Genomic DNA, 15792 nt, shown 5'->3' on the forward strand with positions numbered 1-15792 from the left:
CTGTCCCCCCTTTCTCTCTGCCGTCCTTGCTCGCAGCCCTGTCTGCTGGTGGTGCTCCTGCATGGAGGCGTGACTTTTTCTTGTCCCGTCAGTCAGCCATGTCGTCCTCTGTGCCCCTTTGCGGTGCTGCCCAGCTGCAGACCCGCGCCCCTGTCACCTGGGAGACCTGTCTGAGATGCTGGGCCACGGGAGACCTGCGTGCCGGTTTCAGCCCTGTCGCTAACCCACTGCAGCCTTTGGAACTAGTTGCTTCTCCAGTGCGGGCCTCAGTTTCCTTCACAGCAGGCTTTCACAGCGGCCTGGCGCAGGTGACATCGGGGTGGGTGACTCTGTTGTGGCGGCTGCGCGTTGTGGGATAGTGAGCAGCTTCCTTGAAGCCACTGCTTTGTGACACAGTAGGGGTCACAGTAATAGAATCAGTGCCCACTCTGCAGACCATTTCCAGTATTAAATACCTTCTAGAACCTGGCACACTCTCTCCTGCCTGAATCCTCTCTGTTCACGCTCCGTCTTCACAGTCATCTTCTCTTCCTGCCCAGACCGGCGAGGGCCCCCGCCTCAGCCTCCCAGCCTGTGCTCTTCTCACCTTCGAGCTTGCCGCATCGCATTGTCTTCTCGATGCAGGGACCTCTTTTCTGGAACCGGACATCCTTGGTGTTCGGCAGCATGCGTGTTCTTTAATCGGTGCCCAGCACGTGTTTGTTAAATGAATAAATCTCTCACCTGGGTACAGTGCTTCTCAGTGCGCAAGGCACTCTGCCCATCCGTCATCTCCACTGAGCCTCTCCAGAACTCTGTCCGCGCGGAAGCCCCGGAGTCACTGCTTCCCTTTAGAGGGAGCACACCTTAGAAGGGAACAAGCCGGCCAGGGAACCTCGAGTCCTTCCTTTCTCCTGCTCCATGCTGCTCACGTGAGGAGCTTGGGGAGGGGACTAGCGTTAAACCCAAGTGTTTTCCTGCTCTGTCCTGCCCTGGGTGTGTTAGCACTAAATCCGTCAGTGACGTCTGCTCTCCCTGGGTGTCTGCGGTTAACCAGCGGAATGAATTATGGAATGAATCAGTGAATTCCTGGAATGCTCTGAGCCCAGTGTGAGCACTGATGATCTTAAGTAGCTTTGACAACTTTTTCCTCCAGCCATGTCCTGAATCTCATGAAAGCCAGGTTCACTTCCAGCATAATTAGAGCAGTAGGTGACCCAGAAGCAGCTCAGAGCAGAAATAAAATCTTCAGAAAAGACCTGTCTGATTTGATATGATTTTTTTTCTTGTCACTGAAAACAAGGGTTGAAATTTCAAAGTGAAGGATCCTTTTCTCTTTTAAAGGCCTCTGAGGCAGTGAGCCTGCAAGACTGAAAACCTAAAGGGTCAGAAGAAGCCCGGAGACAGGATTTGCAAGAAGGCATTGGGTTGTTTACTCTTCAGCAGACACAGTGCTGATTAAGAATTTTAACAGCTAGTGAACAAAAATCCTGATCTAAGCATCAGGCTTGGTTTCCAACGCGGCTTTGCAAGCACTGTTGGAGACCTTGGGCAGATCTCTTTCTGTCACCTGACCTCAGGACTTTCATTTGGCCATTAGACCCAAAGACAAACGAATCATTTGTTGAACATAGAGCTGACAGGCCGTCTTTGGCAATCATGCAAAATCAAAATCAAAGCCAGTCATTTTGTCCGGTTTTCTACAGTTGGCTGGATGGCCTATGTCAAACCAAAGTAGTTTTCTCTGTGGCTCCCCACTCCTGCAGGCAAAAGTGTATTTTGTCCATCCCCAGACTCCCAGTACCTAGCACAGTGCCTGCTTGTGGTCACTGGCCCTAATCATCTGCTGGGGATCACATGAAAGAAGGACGCTTTCTTTCCAGGGAGCTCCATCTCAGAGGCCTAGAACGAGTGTTGTTATTTTCCATCTATCTCTCCAGGCTAGATGCCCCGTTTTCCTCAGCCTGTCCTCTTGTGTTAGGATCTCTGTTGGCCTCATCGGCTCAGGCCCCCTTCCAGAATGTTTCAGGTTGCCGGTACCTCTAGCATTGTGATACCAAAAACTGATCTTAGTATTCCATGTGCTGTCCAACCCGCGGAAAGGGTGACATACTCCACAGCCAACGTCGCAAAACAGGTGAGTCAAGGACGCCATCACCGTCTAGTTGAACTACTTGTCTAGTTCTGAGTTCTGATGAGAGGTGGATGCAGGAGCGACCAGCGTGCCTGGGGGTTTTCAAGATGACTTATGGAGATGTCGGACACTTAGATGGAAAAGTCCAGAAATCAGTTGTCAGTTGATGGCTGGCAAAGGCCATTCAATGGAGAAAGCCAACAGATGGAGTGGGAACAATCAGACATCGATAGACCAGAAAAAGGAACTTGGGCCCAGTCCTCCCACGTCGCACCCAGGTTACCTCGAAATGGATTCTAGCCCTGAATGTCCAGCCACAGCACTGCTGGGTGGAAACCTGACAGCCCTCACGACCACTGGGCTGGGCAAGCAGCCCACATGCATAAGAGCCAAAGCACCATCCACAGAAGATGAAGTAAGGCAAAGTGGACTTAAATTAAAATTAAAAATTGTCACTCTTTAAAAAATGACGTTAGGTGAATGAAAGACAAGAAACAGATTTGGAGAAAACATTTACATATCACAAGGCCTTGTCTTCAGAATTTGTAAAGAACTCTCTGAACTTAACAGTAAGAAAACAGCCCTGTGTTTTGAAATGGGCATAAGACTTAGGTAGACACGTCACCGAAGAGGGTATACAGATGGCGCACAGTCACGTGGAAAGATGCACAGCACCAGCTGTCATTAGAGAAATGCAAATTAAAGTCACAACGAGGTCTCTGCATACGTGTTAGAGTGGCTGAAATAAAATATTGAGGACACAGAGGCTGATGGGGTTGCGGAGCAGCAGCTGGTAGGAAGGAAAATGGTCCAGCCGTTCCGGAGAACAGTGCAGCCGTTTCTTATAAAAGTCACCATTTAACCCTGAAACCTTAGTCCTCTATGTTTGCCCTATGGAAATGAAGACTTATATTCAATAAAAACCTGTACGTGTGTGCATGGCTGTTGGTAGCAGCTCTGTTTATAATGGCCAAGGCCAACTCAGACGTTCTTGAACTTAACGGAGAAACAATTTGTGATAAGCCATACAACAGAGAACTAGCCGGCAAAAACGAAGAAAGGCAAAACCAAATCATTGAATAAACACAGCAACTCAGATGAGTCTCAGAGGCGTTAATGCTGAGTGAAGGAAGCTGTCATAAAAATGGTTACATGCTGTACCTTCCAGCAGTGTGGCACTCTCCAGAAGAAAGGGTCTGTGCTGGAGGACACATCAGTGGCTGCCAGGAATAAGTGGGGGGGGGGGGTTGGGGTGCCACCCCAGGACAGCTGGAGGGAGTTTGGGGAGGGACGGAGGCAATCTCCCGTGCCAGGGATTCCACAGATCTGTACAGGTGTTAGATTCGTACAAATGACCTACGTTTGAAACTAAACATGCGGACCGTTTGCCTACGTTAAAACAAAAAGCTCCAGTAATTTGATGAAAAATGGTTGCTCATTATTATGTTCCTCTGGATTGATTTTATTTGTCATCAGCTAAATCTAACTGAGTGTCCTGTTTTCTTCAAATGCTCAGTAAAACCATTAGAAACCATTGAGAGGAGGCAGAAGGTTTGGAAGCATGAAAGTACTCAGCGTATGGCTTGAGAAATGAGTAGTTGTCAGATGGAGTTCATAGACTCGCCCAGAAGCCTGGGCACGGGCACTACACCTGCTGTGTTCTGGGGAGGCCTCTGTAGTCAGAAGTACCCTTGCTTCGTTGTATTTTCTCTTCACTTTCTGGAAAGCTGAAATAATTTAGAACCGTCACCCTGGATGAAGTCCTTTCTACTGAGCATTGTTTCTGATGGGAGACAAAATGGTGGGATGATTCTCCAACAATCCTAAAGTCCCCCTGTTAATTCATAACTCATTTGAAAGCATTTTCCATCTGCATTTGGAGCATTTTTTTTTTAAATTTTTATGTGTCTGAAAGAGAGCACGTGCAGGGGCACAGAGAGGAGCAGAGAGAGCAGGAGAGAATCTCAAGCAGACTCCACACTGAGAGCGGAGCCTGATGTGGGGCTCAGTCTTGTGACCCTGAGATCATGACCTGAGCCGAAACCAGGAGTCAGATGCTTAACCGACTGAGCCACCCAAGGTGCCTCTGGAGCTTTTTTTTGTTTTGTTTTTTTTGTTTAAGATTTTATTTATTTATTTGACAGCGATCACAAGTAGGCAGAGAGGCAGGCAGAGAGGGGGAAGCAGGCTCCCTCCTGAGCAGGGAGCCCAATGCGGGGCTCGATCCCATGACCCTGAGATCATGACCTGAGCCGAAGGCAGAGGCTTAACCCTCTGAGCCACCCAGGCGCCCCGGAGCATTTTTTAATAGTGACTTTATTGAGATACAATTTACAAACCGCGGAATTCCACCCAGTGAAAGTGTACAGTTCAGTAGTGTTAGTATATCCAGTCTTGCCACCGTCGTCACAGTGTATTGTAGAACATTTGGGTTACCCCAGAAGCGAGCACTGTACGCGTTAGCCGTCACTCCCCAGGTTCCCCTCAGCCCTTCCCCCAGCCCTAGACAACCACAGATCTGCCTTCTGTCTTTACAGACTTGCCTGCTCTGCACGTACCACATAATGGCTGGCTTCCTTCCCTCCCCTGGTCTTCACGCGTCACTGTTTGAGGTGTTAACATTGTTCAGGTCCCTCTGTCCAAAGCAGGACAGACTGTAGCACATCCTCCTCAAGGGGACACAGAGATGTAACAAAAGCAGCAATGGGCTGGGATACTGAGAACTGGAGTCCGCACTCCATTTCCCCAGGGTCAACAGGGTTATGTTTGGGGAGAGAGGACCAGGGGAGAGGGAAGGAGCCTTACGTTACCTTCTGTGTCTTCTGTAGTTTGAGTTTTCTAACTTTAAACAAATAAAACTTTAAAATAAGGGCTGAGTGGGTGGCTAATGGCTCCCACCTTTTTTACTTTGTATCTCTCTATTTTTAAAAATATCCAAGAAATCATGTATTTTTGTCTTCACTGGGATTGTTTATTTAACCCTTTCTCCCCCAAATCTTTCAGTTACTTTATAGAGTGGCATCTATAATACATACATACACAGTCATGATTACTTTCCTACTAATTAATATTCCTCTAGACCCTTGATCATGTTTTTCTCAAATTGTTTGTCTGGTATCAGAATTGCTAACATGGTGTTCTTTTATTTATATTTGCCTTATAACTTTCCCATTTTTGAAGTTGCATTATGGAATTATCCTGTTGTTTTAACTGTCTTGTGTAAACTGCCTGACTCTGGTCATTGTTTTTTATCAAATCCAACAATCCCTGTCTCTCGACCAGTGATGTTTAACCCATTTGTGGTAGGTCACTGCTTTCACATGAGTGCAGCTGCCTACCAACCAGGCCACGTGTGTCCCTGAGACTGCACGGGCAAGGGCTGTGTGAGGGAATCCACTCCCAGAGTTGCCGCTTCCACACATCCTCCGTCCTGACACGGATCTGTCTGGCAGCTTGCCTGCGACGAGCTGGCTCCGCTTTCTCCTGCCACCTTTCAGGATTCCTCTGTTCTCACCCAAGCAGAAGACACACCGCCTGCCTTTCCAAATCTTTTTTTTTTTTTAATTTTTTTTTTTTAGTTTTTTAATTTTATTTCTCTATTTGACAGAGAGAGAGATCACAAGTAGGCAGAGAGGCAGGCGGGGGCGGTGGGGGGGAAGCAGGCTCTCTACTGAGCAGAGAGCCTGATGCGGGGCTCGATCCCATGAGATCATGACCTGAGCTAAAGGCAGAGGCTTTAACCCACGAGCCACCCAGGTGTCCCTGCCTTTCCAAATCTTAGGAAGATTCAGTGCCTCGGGCTCTCCCAGCAGTCAGCGGTCCAAACAGAGGACTCGTGCGAGGCTGCATTGGCCGTGAAGGAGAGTTTCCGGAGAGCAGGGGTAGCGGCTATGGAGAATGTTGAAGAGGGCAGCCTCCATTTCAGCAAGGCCCCCGACTCGTGGGCAAGCACCACGCCTCTTCTCTGTGGTTGTCTGTTTAGAACTAAAGACTTCAGAGGTGGTGTGCTCTCACGGTGATGTGTATAAGCACGTCTGAGTTGGAAAATCCGTCGAAATTTTTCTTACAGCAAGTAGATTTGATTTGCTGAATAGTTTGACCAAGTAAACGGGCGCTGCCAATTCGGTTTGCTGGCAGACCTTCTTCATCAACCGAAAATGCTTAGGGGCGGCTGGCCGGCTCAGTTGGAAGAGTGAGCAACTCTTGATCTGGGGACTGTGAGTTTGAGCCCAGCACTGGCTCTAGAGATTATTTAAAAATAAACTCTTTAGTGGTTCCGGGGTGGCTCAGTCAGTTGGGCATTGACTCGTGGTTTCAGCTCAGGTCATGATGCCTGCACTCAGCACAGTCTGCTTGAAATTCTCTCTCTCCCTCTCCCTCTGCCCTTCTCCTGCCTCTCCCCAGCTTGTACACACACTTTCTCTCTCTAAAATAAATAAAATCTTTAAATTAAAAAAAAAAAAAGAAAGAGCTGGGGCACCTGGGTGGCTCAGTCAGTTCAGCATCTGCCTTCAGCTCAGGTCACAATCCCAGGATCCTGGATCAAGCTTCATGTCTCGGTCCCTGCTCAGCGGGGAGTCTGCTTCTCCCTCTCTCCCTCCCCCTGCTCATGCTCTCTCTCTCTCAAATAAATAAATAAAAACTTTTAAAAAATAGAAAGAACTTAAGCTCACATGTTAAGTTGTATTCATAAATTTAACATACTCGATGCACATATACTACATATAATGTTGTTAAATGTTAAATACCTTGCAGCCATCTCAAGAAAAATTACAGATGCCACCTAAAACCATGCAACAGGATACATAATTTTCCTAAATATTTCTAGAGGGTACACAAGCGGAAAAAATTCAGAGATGAGAGTAGCAGCTCTTGCTTCTACTGTCTTATTCTATATTTTCTCTCTGTGTGTGTTTTTTAATGCTTTTTCTCCTTGTTTTTTCTCCTGCCCCACCTTCTGGGTACATAGATTAAATTATCTAAAAATACAAATTCAAAATCATACATTCTATTTTCATTTTCCTGGTTGCTACTCCTAACTTACTATGACGTCTGTTCACACATTTTTTTTTTAAGACTTTATTGTTTTATTTGACAGAGAGGTAGAGAGAGCGCACAAGCTGGGGGAGTAGCAGAGGGAATGGCAGGGAGAGGGAGAAGCGGGCTCCCCACTGTGCAGAGAGCCCAACGTGGGGCTCAATCCTGGGACCCTGGGATAGTGGCCTGAGCCGAAGGCAGACACTTAACTGAGCCACCTGGGCGCCCCACTTATACTTATTTTTTGTTGTCATTGATTTAAGGCTCTCAATGTCCATGGCCGCCTCAGTCCTCAGTATTCTCTCACCTCCCTCCGTTCCACATAGACTAATACCCGCACACACAAGGACTGGTACACCTGGAATTTCTGTCCTAAGTTACAGATAAGCTTTCCTTAAAAATGGCTATTGATTATTACTGCTTATCAAACAGTTAAACCTCAGGCAATAAGAAACTTTACTAGATCTTTGCTTCCCCCAGTTTTTTGTAACTATTATTTAAATCCATCTTAATCTGCAGTTCCGTGTTACCGAGTGCGTTCTCAGTGTTGTGCAACCATCACCGCTATCCGGTTTCAACACAATTTCACCTCCCCTGGAGGAAGCTCCATACTCACGAAGCAGTCTCTTCCCATGCCTCCCCCCATTAATTATATTTTTTAATGTTTTGACATCTTTGGGAGACCTTGCTAGCTAGGGAGAGGCTCACCGAGCTGGCTAATTCCTATAGACAATAAACTGTTAGGGGCCCCATTTCCATCCCAGTCACATCCCCACCCCCTCCCTTATCTGACTCACAGTCCCCAGGCCAGGATTTCCCCTGCCCGAAGCTACCCCGAACAACTAGGGACAGCCCCTGTCCCCTCCCGCCTGTGGGAATTATTCAAACTAGCAATTCTAATCTGCTTACCCTGCCCTGCCTTTCCCCCAGAAACCCCCAGAAGGGCTGTGGCCTGTTCTTTCCCCTTGCTCCTTCCTGCCTCCCGACAACGCTGGTGCTTCCCTAATACCATGCCTCTTGTTTCACGGGGGAGCTGAGAGTAACATCAGACTTTTCTCTTAGTGGCATTTCATCATTCGGTCACCCTTATAGACTAAGACCCAGACACAGAGTATTGCTGCCACCCACGATGACATTAATCTGTGTTCAGAAACAGGAACAGAGATCAAAATGTATTTCTTATTATATATCCCAGGTTACTTCATTTGTTCTTTTTCTTCCAAGTCTTTTATAGTGCTTGGACTTCTCAAAGATGCTCTGATTTTCCCCTGTGAGTTCATCATTATTTCTTTGGAACATTCAGTTGACTTGGCTGGTAATGTCTGTTTATGCTGCAGATGAGTTTGGCCAGGAGCTTGGTCGGGATGGAAGTTACCTGGGGCAGAGTACCCTGTATTGCAGACCAGATTCAAGCATTCCCTTTCCAGATGCTGACATGTGAAAAACAAGACCATGTCAGTACCCTCTCTGTACAATAGTAATTCACATACTTCCTGAGTACCAGTCTTTTCAGCAGAATAGCCTAACAAATATTCTGAACACACAGTATGTATCCCAAGAATTGTGCTGAGCACAACCGGTGATAAAGATGAACAAAACGTAGTAGCCCCTCCCTAAAGAACAAACATCTGTGACAGTTAAATGGATAATATTGTAAACTGCAGGAGAAACACCACAGCAGGAATAACTTTGTCTATCCTGGGGCTCGATAAACACTTCATTGAAGAGGTGATATGTAAATTGGGTCTTGAAGGGCAAAGCCAGGTGTGACTGCATTTGGTCATGCAGCATTGCCGGGAGATTTTCATAATGTGTCACGGATGGTAACTAATTCTGTGCTCCAGCCCCCTGTCCTCCACTCCAAGGACACGAGGACCTTCTACTCAGAACACTGTCTTTTTTTTTTTGACACAGATTCTCATGAAAAACTAGTATTGGGAAGCAAAAATTTTTTTCTGTATTTCTTAGTCAAGGACCATTTTATGCTCAAACATCCCACCAAGAGAGTAGAAGAGAGAATAGTCTGTTTACAGAAAAAGAAAAACGAAGATCCATAGAAGTTAGATGACTCTCCCAAGCCACAACACAAGCCTTTGAATTTGATCTCTTAAGTAAAGTGTCCTGTAGTGTAGTTCCCTGATTTGTCGTCAACCATTCTTCTCTCTCTTGGGATCTAGACACATGGGAAACATCTCTTTCCATCCAAGCCAATACAGTTGATACTTACTGAGCATTTACTATGTTCAAGATGCAGAGCCAAATGCCTTAGCATTTAGTATCCTGTGTGAGACCTTCCCATTCATTCATTCGTGTAGTCCGAGCAGTCAGCATTAGCACCTGCTGCATCCTGAAGAGTGTACTGAGTGCCGAGCCCAATTCATAGTAACATTATAAGGTGCTGCCTTAAACAGGACATCACTGAACACCCTCACTGACTGGTTCTTCAGGTGTTAACAGTGCCTATCCTATTTTTCCTACATTTTCTGTTGCCTTGACACAATTGAGGTGGGAATTGGTGTTGTACCTGCATTCACAATTATGAATATGGACAGTCCTTTCATTGAACAGAAGAAGAAACCAGGATTGAGAGTGGAGAAATAAATGCCCAAGGATGTATGGCATGTCAGTAATAGAGCATGGGCTAGAATCTGTATCTCATAACACCCTAGCCAAAAATATTTCTATATGTCTTAGTCCTCATAATTTACATAAGTTCCTTCTTAAAGCTAGATGACAGGGTTAAAAAAATGCCCCTCAGAAGGGTCACTCTTACCTCTTATCTATCCATGGAAACCAAGAAAAGGCAGTAGAAACATGACTGGAGGACAGTGGAATGAAGGATGGAAGGGAAAGCCATCTTCTTACAGTGAAGATGTTTACACTCAGGCTAGCATCTTCAGGAAATGCTCAGAAAGTGAGCATTAAACTACCCTTTGGTAGTTTAATAATCCTTGACTTCTGCTTCAGACCATGACACAGGAATGATCGCGGACTTACTCTCCTGACAAAAAAAACAAAAAAACAAAAAAAAAACTATGAACTGAACAAAATATATGAAGCACCTGAATATATGGATACTGAAACTCACATAAGATATTAAATTCTTGAAAAAAAAAAAGATATTAAATTCTTGCTGTTTTCAGGCATTGATAGGTAGCACAGGGCTCTTAGTCTTGAGTAAAGAAACACGGTAAGCCCCACAATGGCTCTGGCTTTCTGCCTGGGGCTTCTTTCTGGTTTGGGCACAGAATGGTGGGCCTCAAGCTCAAAGTTGATCTTAGTGAGCTCAGAACTCAGATAATGGAATTCTAGGTTACCAAAATAGCTGGATGTTGTAGGACAAAGAAATAGAGAAAAGGAAGCCTTGTGGTAGGAGCAAGGATAGAGTTTTGTGTAGGGATTCACTTTGGGTTGTTGGCTAAGGGCTGGCTGGCTGTGCATGTGTAGAATGAGACTTGTCTATGAGCCCTAGCACAGGTTACCTGCTGTCAGACTGAGGACTGAATGATGATGCCAAGTTCATGCTTTGCCGGGAAACCTAAGAGAGTGTAGTCACCTGAATGAAGAGACCTCACCAAGCTCCTCAAGGGTTCAGTTGACACCCCAGAGCAGCCATACCTTAGAAGTGGGGACTGTGCCCTTGAGTAAGGGCCACACCCTGGGACAAAGTTCAAATGGAAATGCAACTTTAAAAAAGAATTAATACACACTTGACTTCAACAAAAGAATCTGCCAGTAATTTACCTGCCTGCCAGGGCAAATTCAGTGCCTCTAAAGAAAGACTGTATTACCCAGACTCTCTGCACTATGTCATCACAATGCCTAACATACAATCATAAATTAGTGGACATATAAAGAGTCAGAAGATGTGGCCCCTACTTAAGGGGAAAAGCAATCAGTAGACCCTGAAGTGACTCTGAAGTTTGAATTTGCAGGCAAGTACTTCCAAGTTGCTATTATACATATGTTCAGAGACTTAGAAGATGGATAAAATGGGCAAACGTACAGAGAAATGGAAATTGTAAAAAATTTACCAAATAAAAATTCTGGTACTAGAGTTGAAATTTTAAAATTCACCACAGGAGATCAAAAATGGATCAGAGATTGTATTTAAAAAGGGTTAGTGGACTTGGATACTGGTCAATAGAAATCACCTAATCTGCAAACCAGGGAAATAATACTGAAAAAAATTAAAAGCCTTGGTGACTTTGTGGGATGATACCAAGAGGTCTACATGGGTGTGACTGGAATCCTGGAGGAAGAGGAGAAAGGAAATGGGGCAGAAGAATAAGGCTAGAAGAAATAATTGCCAAAACCTTCCCAAATTTGCTGAAAAACCTTAACTTACATATCCAAGAAATCCTAGGAAACCCCTAGCAGGGAAAATACAAAGAAAACCACACTTCAGCATGTCATAGTTACACTGTTGGAGACCAGAGAAAAGGAAAATACTAAAAGTGGCCAAAAGAAATATGATACATTATATACAGAGGACGATAATACAAATGATGGCTGACTTCTCAGCAGAAACATGGATGTCAGAAAGAGTGGAACAACATTTTTTTTTTTTTTTTAACTGCTAAAAGAAAAGAAAAATCTCTAAATTCTCTACTTAGGAAAAAGTATCTTCAAGTATGTTGGCAAAATAAGGGTGTTTTTCAAACAAAAGAAGAATAGTGGATTTGTTGCTAGTGTACCTGATATATACTCCCCAGGCTAAAGAAAAATACCAGAAAGCTTGGATGTTTAGGAAGGGATGAGGAGTACTAGAAAGTAAAAGTAAATGAGTAAATATGGAGGACTATTTATTATTAAATATATATATTTATATATATGTGTGTATATGACCATTTAAAGCAAAAAAAAATTTTTTAAGATTTTATTTATTGTCAGAGAGAGAGTGCACAAGCAGGCAGAGTAGCAGGCAGAGGCAGAGAGAGAAGCAGGCTCCCTGCAGAGCAAGAAGCCTGATGCGGGACTCGATCCCAGGACCCTGGGATCATGATCTGAGCCAAAGGCAGCGGCTTAACCAACTTAGCCACCCAGGCATCCCTTAAAGCAAAAACTTATAACATATTGGGACTATTGTAATGTGTGTGATGACTTGTGAAGGATGATTGCTGTGTACTTAATGCTTACATGAAGTAGTACAATAGTAATTCTAAAGGATATACTAAGTAATTCTAAGTATTCTAAGTACAGAGCTAAGAATGTATATTGCAATCCCTAGAAAGACTGCTAAAAAATAATGTTAAGAGGTCTAGCTAAAAGTCAAAGGAGAAATTAAAGTGGAACTCTAAAAAGTATTTACCCAAAAGAATGCAGAAAAAGAGAAACAGAGAAAACAAAACAGATGAGACAGACAGAAAACAAATAGCAAAATGGCAGACCTGTATCCAACCATATTAGTAAACTACATATAAATGGACTAATTACTCCAGTTAAAAGATAGAGATTGTCAGGCCAGATGAAAATGCAAGACTCAATCGTATACTGGCTGTAAGACCCTCTTTAAATACAAAGGGACAAGGGGCTGAAAGTAGACAGAAGCTTAGTCTCCAGAACCATGCTGCCAGCCCACCCTCATCCCCAGAAGCTGTGACTATGTTACCTTACTGGACTTAAGGGACTTTGCAGATAATCAGAGTGACGCACATTAAGACGGGCATCTCTCCTGATTATCCAGTGACCTGGTCTAATCATGTGAGTTCTTAAAGGCAGAGAACCTAAAAAGAAAAGGGGTGGGGGACAAAGAAAATGATAAGTGTGTGAAGTGTGGGACATGTTAAGAAGCCTGACCATGGTGATTTTTCACAGTGCATACATCTATCTTGACCTCAAATATGAATTATACATATCAATACAGTTTTTGTCAGTTATACCTCAGTAAGAGGGGAAAAAATAAAAGCCCCGCTCCCCCCGCCCCCACAAAACCCAGATCTAACAAGGACGAGAAGCAAGCAGGGGAGACCCTTTCCTGGCTGTGGTCAGGAAGAGACCTTAGGGTGGGGGAAGGAGTTGTAGTGACACTGTACTACAGTTCGCAAGTGGAGGAAGGGGCCATGGGGAAGGAGGGTGGGGGGCCCCTTGGAGCTGAAAGGCCAGGAAATTATTCTGTAGAGCCTCCAGAAGGTAAGCCAGCGCTTCCAACACCTTAATTTTAGCTCAGTGAGACCCTTGAGATCTATGTCAGACTTCTGACCTATTATCTCACAAAACTTAAGATCATAAATTTGTGTTACAAGCTTTAAGTGCACAGTAATTTGTTACAGAAACAATAGAAAGCCAGTACAGGATGGAGAAAGATACCCCAGGCAATAAGAAAACCCAGATGCCTACGTTAATACCAGACAAAGTAAACTTAAAGACAAAAATGACACCAGTGGTAAAGAGGGACATTTCATACTGATGAGAGGGTCAGTTCATCAGGAAGTTACAATAACCATAAAAGGTTATGTACCGAGCAAGAGCTCCAAAATACATGAAGTAAAAATGGACAGAATTAGGGGCGCCTGGGTGGCTCAGTGGGTTAAGCCTCTGCCTTCAGTTCAGGTCATGATTCCAGGGTCCTGGGATCGAGCCCCGCATCAGGCTCTCTGCTTGGCAGGGAGCCTGCTTCCCCCTCTCTCTGCCTGCCTCTCTGCCTACTTGTGCTTGATCTCTCTCTCTGTCAAATAAATTTAAAAAAAATTTAATGGACAGAATTAAAGAGAGTAATAGACAAATCCGCTGTCAGCAGCTGGAGACTTTAACCCTTCCTCTCAGCAGTTGACAGAACCATCAGACAAAACACATCAGTATACCAGTAAGGACTTAGATCTGAACAGCACCGACCTGACACTTTTAGAGCACTGGACCCACATTTAACACACACGTCCTTGTGCACACAGTACATTCACTGTGTAAACTACCTGCCGGGCCACTAAACAAGTCTCCATAAATCTGAAAGGATTGAAAGCCTTCCTGGAGAAACAAAGGAAGTTGTGCTAAGTATGTTCTTTGTCCACAATAGAATTAAATTAGAAGTAAGTAACAGTAACAGATGCTTAAGAAACAGAAACTAAAATGCTTCTAAATAACCCATAGATAAAAGAAGAAGTCCTGTGGGAAAAGAGAAAATATTTTGAAGTCAAGGAAAGTGAAATGCACAGTTATGTCAAAATTTGTGTCTCGCTCCTACAGCAGAGCTCAGAGGGAAGGACCTGTCTTTGCAAGTCTCTTCCAAGACACGTTCAACATCCAGAGTGCTGAGAGCTCTTCCTTCCTTCCTTGGTGGAGCTGTTTTTCCCTGGACCCGTGATAGCGTTTTAACACATGTATTCACTAGCATTCCAGCGTCTTCCTTTCTAGACTCCGAAAGCCCTCCCAGGACTTGAAAGACTGCCGTCCTCTTCAGCGTTCCGTCTCCTGGTTCGAGCACAGGCCTGAATGAGGGACTGGGAATGGGCCTCTCGTCCACCACAGCGCAGTGGAGGCGGGCAGGGTTGGGACCTTGAGCCCCCCCCACAGCTGAGGAAGCCAAAGCCCCAGGGTCTCTCAGTGAGCAAGTGACGAAGCCAGCTTTCCAGTGCTCCTCGCGCCTTTCCCGGCAGGCCCTCAGCTGCTGACCGAGCCCTCCGCGTTAGAGACAAGCGTCTCCTCTTCCAGGAGCAAAACTGATACCAGAGTCAGCAGTAAACCTTCAGCAGCTCCCTAAAGGTCGCTACGCGGCCTGTCTTCTCCAGGGGATCAGGGAGGGCATCTCTGAGCTCTCTGAGGCTTTTCACAAAAGCCTCCACGAAGCCGCCCACAGGGACCCCCCCCCTTTCTGTAGCAGGTGGGAAGAGCTAGGCCCAGGCCTGTCAGGCGGCTGTGGCCGAGCAGGGCGGCAGTGAGCGGGCGGGGGGGGTGGGGGGGGGCAGGTGGGGACCACCGCAGGTCCCAGCCCCAGCCGGCGGCTGCAGCCTCCCCGGAAGGACTTTGCTTCGGGGCTGGAGGCCGGGCCGTGGGCCATGGGAGCGCCATGGGGTGGCGCGGTGGCTCGGCCGCCCACGCCGGGAGGTGGGGGCTCTGCGCTCTGAGCCTCTCGTTTCTCTGTCTTCTCCCTGGGTTTCAGTTTGTAACTGGGGTTTGTTTCCCCTTTGTCTCTGGTTCAGCTTCCTTTTCCTGTTTGGTCTTAAGTAGAATCTAAAAATCAAGTTGCTGCCCTCCGAGGGTCCGTGGTCCTCTGACCGGCATAGCCTGTGGGAGGACAGAACTCACCTCCTCAGGGTTCCCTGTGCTTAAGCCTTTCAGCCATGGCCACGGGGTGAGTATGGGGACCAAAAAGGGGACAGAGGAATGTCAAGAGGAAACCTAAACTCATAATCGTGTAGAGCTGAAGAGACCATAGAAATCATCCCAGACCCCCTTGTTATACTAAGGGGGAGATCAGGGACCAGAGGGGGAGGGACTTACCCGGGGTCTCAGGGCAAATTAGGCACAGAGCCCACCCCCTCTCCATCTGCCGGTGTGTCATTAAATGGGCCCGTGTCCCTCCATGTCTGGGATCTGTAATGGCTTCTGTGTTGAAGGCACTGCTCAGCAGTCAGACGGCTGCCTCGGATTGCAGACGGGCTCTGAGCCATCTAGGGGGCTGTGGTTGGCTCTGAGGTCCTGGCTCT

General features: G+C 45.9%; 1 protein-coding gene across 3 annotated transcripts in view; it reads left to right on the forward strand.

The window, feature by feature from the left end:
• Nucleotides 1-15792, forward strand: part of EVL (Enah/Vasp-like) — a 145888-nt gene that overhangs the window by 57240 nt on the left and 72856 nt on the right. The window contains exon 1 of one of the 3 annotated variants that reach the window (XM_046009085.1): nt 15286-15437. The exons of the other annotated variants lie outside the window; for them this stretch is intronic. Within the exon in view, the coding sequence (XP_045865041.1) occupies nt 15427-15437 (11 nt within the window). The 5' untranslated portion in view covers nt 15286-15426. Of the gene's footprint in view, nt 1-15285; nt 15438-15792 lie in introns of those variants that run through there. 3 annotated transcript variants of the gene reach the window in all.

The sequence above is a fragment of the Meles meles genome, chromosome 6, assembly GCF_922984935.1.
Source record: "Meles meles chromosome 6, mMelMel3.1 paternal haplotype, whole genome shotgun sequence".
NCBI lineage: Eukaryota > Metazoa > Chordata > Mammalia > Carnivora > Mustelidae > Meles > Meles meles.